The 8,870-nt window shown below is 42.3% G+C and overlaps 1 protein-coding gene across 9 annotated transcripts in view; it reads right to left on the bottom strand.

The window, feature by feature from the left end:
• FARP1 (FERM, ARH/RhoGEF and pleckstrin domain protein 1) overlaps positions 1 to 8,870 on the bottom strand; it is a 319,651-nt gene that overhangs the window by 92,596 nt on the left and 218,185 nt on the right. For all 9 annotated transcript variants that reach the window (XM_025192552.1, XM_025192553.1, XM_025192551.1 and 6 more), the window contains 2 exons: positions 3,140 to 3,182; positions 1,593 to 1,671 (listed from right to left, as the gene is read on the bottom strand). In XM_025192552.1, coding sequence (XP_025048337.1) covers positions 1,593 to 1,671; positions 3,140 to 3,182 — 122 coding nt within the window. The remainder of the gene's footprint in view (positions 1 to 1,592; positions 1,672 to 3,139; positions 3,183 to 8,870) is intronic.

The following is an 8,870-nucleotide window of genomic DNA, read 5'->3' as shown; positions in this document are numbered from 1 at the left end:
GGGGGGGGGCGGGAAATTCAGAGATTCCCAAACTGTTCAAATCTATGCAAACTTAATTTTAGTGATATTCTTCCCCCAGGCATGATGTGTTCTCTGCCTCTTCAAGCAATTACACTGTGCAACTTACACCTTACCATTCACATGCTGCTCTCTATGTACACTTTAATGTTCAAGACTCTTAGCCTGCAAATGTAAACTCTAGCAAGAAATCCATTAGTATACAGAACCATGTCTCTAGGTGCAGAAAGATCAACTAAATCAATTTACAGTACACGTTCTAAGCAACTGAATATTCAGTTTGATATATACAGAGATGTTAAATTCTTTGCTAGCAACACAATATTAGGAGTTCTCATTTAGCCAGTCTGTCAAATATTTCTAGACTTCCTTTCAAATAAATTCTCCCCTCCTCCCAAGTCTCCAATTTCATGGCCAGGAAAAGGGATTAATAATTTTTTTCTGCTCCACTATATAGGTACCAAAATAAAACAAGCCAGAGATAAATATAACATCTCTTTGCAGAGAAACAGAAAAGTGGACATGTGTATACATTAGATTATGCCGATACTAGCAGGGTTCCTTGGAAAACAGAATTTTAGTCCTGTGGGAAAGTTTAATATTTCTGCATTTTTTTTTGTTTTAAATTAGAATAAGTTGAAATATGAAAACCAAAGAATATCAATGCTTTTGAGAGAAAAAAACTACATAAAAGTCATTTTGTTATGTGCTGCAGTCAAAGTAATTTTTTTCATTCAAACTGGTAAATTCCAATTGCAAATCCTGGTTTAAATTAAACTGTGTTCGATTAACCCCCCACTGTATCCTTATAGATGCATACACATGCATATACATAAAAACATACACACATATATATGTGTGTGTATGTTATATATACAAAACATACACACATATACATAAAACACACTTTTCTTGATATAAAGAGTAGGAAGATTAAAGTTAAATTAAATCACCACTTCAAGGAGTGCTGAAAATTGGCACATATCTAGGGCACAAAATGTAGCCAGAAATTGCTCCCCCATCCCTAATACACAAGCATTTTCTCAGATACCTTGTTGGACTCCTACTCAGGCTTCTCACAGGTCCTTCTCAAAAGTGACAGTCTCATCTTTGTGAATCTGAGAAGATGTTGTCAACAGAAATGTGTGCCCAGCTACTGCACTTGGCTGCCTCAGACTAAGTAGTCTTGTCTGAAATGGTGGGGTTACAGTCCCACACGATGCTCCTAAGGAAGTCTCTAGTTGGTCTTCTCATTCCATTATCCAGGTCAACAAATGTTTGAGAGGAATTTCCCTCCCTTGGTGCTGCTCCCTAGAAACTTCTTGTTGCATTGAAATATATGAAACAAGTGTTTTATAATGATCCCAAACCAAGGGAGGCAACCATAGGCTCTTACCTCTCCTGAGGCCCCTTACTGAGAGCACCGTAGCGTCTTGTATCTTTATTACTCAGGTCCATACAAGAACACAGGGTGTGCAAATGGTACTCAGAGGTCTACTTCTTTCCCAAGCACAGTAGCTTCCCATATCGTCCTCTTCTACCCATTAATGAATTAAAATTACAGGAACACCAACCTTGTCAGTTCTTCCTGCAGCTGAGCATGATCAGGTGGGAAGAATTTTACTACAAATTTTACAACAATGTGTTTAGGTCCTATGGGAAAGAGCAAAGAAAAGTCATTAAATATTCATGACCACTTGCCTCCCTGGTATCAGATATAAATTGATTATTAATAAAGTCTGTAGCAGGGGTTCCCAAACTATGCATATCCCTGGGGGTATGCAAAACATCTCTGAGGGGTACTCAGGAGAAATTGTGTAATGGCAGATTTAATTTTCATTATACTAATAATTGGCATTTCAGGAGTTAAAATATAAAACATGTGCTAGCAGGTGTGCGCAGGCAGCTGGTCAATCTGGAAAGGGGTATGCAATAAAAAAAAGTTTTGGAACCTGTGGTTTATAATAATGCACGCTTACCTTTTACCACTGCTTTTTTTCCTAAGTTTCTCAAATTACTTTATAATAAACACGATTTAATGCAACATAAAAGAAAAGAACTTTGATGTTTAAATGTCCATTCTGCTTTTGTAATTGCAGGTCATTGTAATAATGAAAAAGAAACACTGTAATAATGGAAACCCCTGGTGCACTGTACCTTATTTACAGCATCATTAGCCCAAATAACATGGGTTAGAACATTCAAAGTTCTTTCACCTGCACCCCTACCAATGTCATATGCTTAAACCCGTTTGCCCTCTGCTGTCTAGACTGGACAGATGGTGCAATCCCTACGTGAAAGAATGAAGGGGCACTAATCTGACATCAAGTTCAAAAACATAAGAAAAGTCTTTGGCAAAGCACTTTAATCTTCCTGGACGTTTGTTCCATTGCTGAACTCAGAGTAGCTGTTCTTATACAGCAAAACTTTAAAAATTGACTCAAACATGACACTGAAGAAAAAAAAAATCACCTGCAGGCTGGACTAAACAGGGACTACAGATTCTTATCCCATTATTTGGATGAACCTTTGTGATTCCTTTGTCATTACGGGTTTATAACAAACCGCAGCACTGCCCCCGCCCCTCCCCATCCTCCTCCTCTTCCATTTTTTTTTTATGTATAAATCACTCTCTCTGTTTGATAGCTTGCTCTATGCAAATCCTTCCATAGCAACTGATGAAATGAGCTCTGACTCACAACAATTTATACATCTCTGATTTAGTTAGTCTACAATGTGCATCTCTAACCTGCATGACTTCAGACTAACATGGCTAACTACCACTCTCTGGTACCTGCTTCACCCGGCAAAAATCAGTCACTGCCTGACCTCTTCAATGGGCTAGGAGCAGCCCCTTGCTATGACAGAGGGAAAACCATGAATGACAGAGGAAAAACACTGAGATACAGAAAGATAATTGCTATAATTTTGGTTTTATAGAAATGACCAGTATGAACATAATTCAATAGCACACAATATAGAAAGAAATAGCTGAAGGGAAAAATCCCCCATACAATCTAGAATATTAGAAAAGCAGTGATTTCAGTTGAGAGAGCCTCACTTCATCTAATTTCACTTATTTTTGGATTGATACAGTAAATAACATGCAGCAAGCACTTACTTCTAATCTGCTTCATAATGGGCTTCAAAAGGTCCAGCCACACCTAGAAAACAAAAGAAGTGGGGGGCATTATAATCTTAAATGAACTGGTGTTACAGCAGTAGCTTTCTCAATTACACTACTAAATTAAACCTGGGTTATTTTCCCAGCCTGTTTGTGATCATACTCTCTTCAGTTTTCCATAATGGATTTTCTTCCTCCAGTTTTTTGTTTAGATACCTAATGTATACCTACAGACTAGATAACCTAATGGACTATTACTGTGGTTCAGCTTTAGAAGCAGTACAAATTCACAAATAGAGAAAAACATCACAGTCCTTAGATGAAGGCAATTTCCCCCTCACTTATCTTAGATTTTAATACAATTAAAGAGAGCCTGTGACAGAGGGTCTGGGGTTCTGCCAATAATTCATGCTTTTATAGTCAGAGAAAATTGATAAAGAGGAATTAAAAAATAGGTCTATGCTGTGAGCAAAACAGATGGAAGAGGAGATCTCTGTCAGGAGGGCCCAAGCCATCTTCTATTGCTGAAAATAATGGAAATGCAAACAAAAACTCTGCATCACTTGAATTAGCCTAAACCAGGACTGTCCAACTGGCAGCTGGCAAACACTTGACATGTGCCCCATGGGCACCAGCAGCCAGCTCTCTCACTGCTGTGTAATGGGAAAGGGCCTGGAGCTCTGTGCACTGTCTGTGAGTGGGGGCAGGAGAACCGTGTGCTGCCAGCAGAGCCCATGTAGGAAGAAGAGAAGTTCCGGTGTTGGGGGTGAAGGGGGAGAGGTGTCCTGCTGCATGTGGCTCATGCAGTGTTTGGCTCAGGGGAAGACCAGGGAAACAGCGATGTAACGAGACAAAAATAGTCCTGGTATCGCAGCCTCTGAATGCCACACTTCCAACTTAGTCAGTCTTCTACAGAAACAATGAGTTGACCTCTTGGGAGGGCAATGGACACTAACATCCAGAACTTGGATAATGGAGGAAAGCAGTTCCTCCAGGATAAGAGTGTGGGGAATTTTGCTCAAAGGAGGGCAAGACAAGGGATTTTCTTCTACAGCTGAGAAACATTTTACCTTTGCTCCATATGGAAAGCCTACTTTTATATTTGCAAAGTAATCAAATACTGTATTTTAAATACCTTGTTTTATTTTCTCTTTTTAATGTGTTATGTTTTAAGGAAATTTCTGTTGTGTGGGTGCTTCCCACAGGACCTCAAAGACTTTGAAGTCCTCCTCTAGCACAAGGAGGTGATAAAAGGATGTTTAAGAATTAATAATTCACTCCAGAGTTTCAACCACAAAGGTGGGGAGAGAAGCGACCTCTCCCAGTGAGGGGACATACAAAAAGCTACAGAGGGAAGCACGCAGAAGTAGAAGTCAAATAACTAATAGAGGGGTGTACATGGCATGGCATAGCAGACATCTCACAGTCCTCAGATGTAACAATGTATTTTGCTTTCCCATTAAACTGCAGGTACCATACACCTTGTAGACACTTGGGAGCTGCCGAAGGAATGGTACACAGTCTTCAAATGGAGTATGAAACAATTTAGAAGCCATAAAAACTGCTCAAAAGAGCAAATTAACCATATTTTCCTCTAGGAAAAATATATTTTTAAACTGAACACACAAAGCTGACCTTGAGTTGCTTTTAATTATGTCCCAGACAAACTAAGAATATCCATACTATAGAATCATTGCCCCAGGAACCAGACAGATGCTTCTGTTAAAATTGTTCCCAATGCTATCTATTATTTTCATAGTTATTACGGAGTTGAAATAGCTAGTTGGATATACCATTATTCTAATGTCCTATATTTGGGTACTTCTACATTCACTAAAAAAGTTTCTCTGTGGAATGAAATTTCTCATGCTTTCCAACCCCAAATGGTAACTATCTTGAAGGTCTGAAGAAAATTGATTTGGTCATCTGTTATCTGTTATCTAAGAGTGGGAAATGGTGTTCTTCATATATTTAGAAACTAGCTCTGACATTTCTGGCACTCTGATTACTCCAAGTCTTTTGTTTGAGAAGTTAAAATTTGGCAGGAACATAATCCTCAGTGAAGAATGTGTGCTTTGCCAAGTTTATTCTTTGCCAAGAATAAAACTGAATGAGAAATAGCCAAGCTCACAGGATCTAAGCATCATATAGAAAACTATTTTGCAATATTTGTTTTCATTTAGTTTGTGATTTAGCCCCTTGTAAAGCATGGTGCCCATTGTAAGGCATAACTGCAATACCCCAGCAGTGGGAGGTTCAGAGTACCATCACTCTTTCCTCAGTTTGCCTTTGTTCTAAAACAGAAGGTGGTTGCTTGCTGGCTTGGGCAAAGCTTACTAGCATATTGTGAAAAGGGAATAAGATCAAAACTGCATTCAACAACTTGGAATCAGCCTTTGTTCCTCCCATCCCCCCAAATAATGAGATTAGCCTAAAAATCAGGAGATTACAATAGGAATTTGGCAGATGGGCCGGGCAGACTCCACTGCGGTGCCAGCGGCCTCTCTGTGCTTGGGGCAAGCCCCCTCGTGGCAGAAGGGGGCTTATTCAGGAACTCTGCCAGCCTGCAGGGAGCTCATGCAAAACTGCAAAATCTGCAGGTTTCTCGGGTAAAATGAGAAATCCGCATTTGCCTCCAGTAAAGGTAAAATCCACGGTTTACTCTGTTTTTCTGTGAGCGAAAGAAAACTGAGATCCATGATTAAAGACACTTGATAGGAAGGAGGAGTCAGCAACACTGCTTCACTTATTCTTTGCCCCTTAGCTTTTGAGAAGAAGGTGTAGCAGATCATGTCCATATCCTACACAAGCAGCAGTGATCTATATAAACCATACTGTGTGGTGGAAACCTTAGGCCACCTTTCCTTGAATGTCTGTTTGGACAAATGACAGTCTTGTATTTTTCAAACAGTACTATGTTATATAGTTTGCCAGGCATTTGAATGCATGAGTGTGTTCTGGAATTCTGCACACTGAATTAAACAGAACAATGATGACATGACCCATTGCACATATGATGACATTCATACATATATGCTCAGGAAAATTATTTCTCTCATATTACAAGATATTTGGAAGAGAACTGAACTGTATGTAAATAATATAAATTTAGTGCATACAAGCACATTTTTTAGACAAGAAAATGAAATGCACATTCTATAATGTTTGATGGATGAATCTTAAATTACAAGCAACTTTAAAAAAAAATGCAGGATCCAAGAACGTCCAAGTTTTGGTTCAAACAGCAGCTTTCAACTTATCCACACTTAATGTAGATATTATGATGTAAAAATAGGGATAAATTAATGCATACAGTTATAACAGTTAATGCAGTTTTGTAGTAAAGGTTTCATTAACATCAACTCCCCTGCCTCTGGGCTTTAGGGAATTAACTATAAGAAGGAATTCCTGCAGACTCCATCAACAACCCTCCTGTTTGTTCTGTTTCTCACCCCACTCTAGCCTTCTGCAGAACCATTACAGATTGCAGGCAGGGCGAACCCATGCTCTGAAGTCTTACAGAGAATGTGGATACATTCTTAGATGCCTGATTGGGGTGACTCCCTCCATCTTGAGGGTCACACTCATCATGAGATCTTGGGTGGAAGGGAATTTCCCTTCAAGTCAGATTGGCAGGGACGCTGGGGTATTTTTCACCTTCCCACGCTGAGGCTTGTGTGCTAGGAGGATCTGGGCGTATCTCACATAGACTCTGTACAAACATTACATTTCAACCAGTGGAGCTACAGTTGAACTGCCATGTGTACAAGCATTCAAAGAATTTCAATTGCTTTAAAAATGGCTCATGTCATGGAAATCACCATGTTGGACCAGGTTGAAGGGCTAATTGATTGAGGTGCAAGCATCTGAGTGAATGCAATCCCAATCAATTGTAAGCACTATGCTGATATCTACAATCCCTTGGTGCATTGGTTGAAACAACCACTCAGAAGAGGGAAATTGTAATTCGGGCTGCACTTTAGTGCTGCAGCCAAAAACACAGCAAGCCCCTCCCTGTCAGTGTGAGGGCCAGAGAAAACCCTTACAGCACCTGGCAACTTCATGCCACAGGAGATGCTGCTCTTTGACCAGTCATTTAAATGCTCTGGGACGCTGCAGTTAAGGCAAGCATGGCCAGCTGGGGAAGGCCTGGCCATTTAAATGCCCCAGGAAACTCTAGAGTTAGGGGAAGCATGGCCAGCCAAGAAGCAGTCCGTCACAGTTGCCTGGGATTACTACATGGAGACACCTGGCTGAGGACAGGCAGCAGCATGGGCAGTCTGCACTGCACAAGCCCAAAATAATAAATATGTACACAGGTTACCATCGGCTGGTGCTCCAACTGATCGCACAAAATGGGTGAGCTTGAGGGCTAGGCAGACATTAAAAAAGCAGGAGACTAAATTGAGTCAATCTTTGCAGGTTAGTCTAACCTGCTTAGATTGAACCAATATGCAAGTGAATAGACGTTCACTTTTAACTCAGGAAATGCAGGCACGTGTCTGTCGTGGCTCAGGCCAGAAGTCAGGGGGTGCTGGAGCAGCTCTCGGCTTCAGGGAAGCTGTGCTGGGGGGTGTGGCTAGCCCCAGCAGCAGCCTCAAATGAACTGGTCAGGGAGGGAGTTTAATTTCCCCCTCCCTGTCCCACCGGCATGGACCTGAGCCAGGATCCACCTGGCACTCCCCCTTTGCTGCTGCAGGGACAGGGGTATGGCCAGACCCTGGCCGGCATGGCCCCCTGAGGCAAAGGGAGCAGGGAGGGGTTCTTTTCCCCCCTCTGCCCCTTTTGCCCCTGATGGACAATAGCTGGAGTCTGCCAGACCCCACCGCCGCCTCTACTGATTGCTCCCTGTGTGGGATGAGTGGCGGAATAAGTTCCTTCCCTGTCCCCTCCACCAGACACTAGCGGGAGGGAGAAATAACCCTCCTCCCAGCTTCCTTCACCTAAGGGGGCATGCCAGCCTGCCTCTGGTCAAACCCCTGCTGCTGGAGTGGTGAGGGGGGAGCAACCGTCATGGGGCAGCAGCCCCTGTCATAGTTTCCTGGGAGTACAAGCCTCTTCCCAGTGGGGGGCTGCACTGCGGGCAGAAGTGGGGTGGGCAGAGCTGTTGCACCAAGCATTGACCCTGAGATAGTGCAGAGTCACTTGGAAGGACTGGATGCATTTAAGTCGACAGGCCCAGATGAGCTCCATCCGAGGGTACTGAAGATACTGGCTGATGTCATTGCACAGCCACCAGCGAGAATATTTGAGCACTTGTAGCACACGGGCCAGGTCCCAGAGGACTGGAAAAGGGCCAGTGTGGTCCCTATTTTCAAGAAGGGGAGGAAGGAGGATTCAAGCAACTACAGGCCAGTCAGTCTCTCCTCCATCCTTGGTAAAGTCTTTGAAAAGATTATTAAGGCTCATATATATGAGAGCCCAGCAGGAAAAATTATGCTGAGGGAAAACCAGCACGGGTTCATAGCAGGTAGATCATGCCTGACAAATCTAGTCTTTTTATGACCAGGTTACAAAACACCTGGATGCAGGAGTAGGGGTAGACATCGTTCACTTAGACTTCAGAAAGACCTTCGATACGGTATCCCACCCCATACTGGTGAACAAATTAAGAGGCTGTGACTTGGATGATTACACAGTCTGGTGGGTAGCAAATTGGCTATAGGGTCCTACCCAGAGAGTGGTGGTGGATGGGTCGGTATCGACCTGGAAGGACGTGGGCAGTGGG

This window comes from Alligator sinensis, unplaced genomic scaffold, assembly GCF_000455745.1.
Source record: "Alligator sinensis unplaced genomic scaffold, ASM45574v1 scaffold1253_1, whole genome shotgun sequence".
Taxonomy (NCBI): Eukaryota; Metazoa; Chordata; order Crocodylia; family Alligatoridae; genus Alligator; species Alligator sinensis.
The sequence above is the reverse complement of the archived record's forward strand: the minus strand, read 5'-3'. Positions and strand labels throughout refer to the sequence as shown.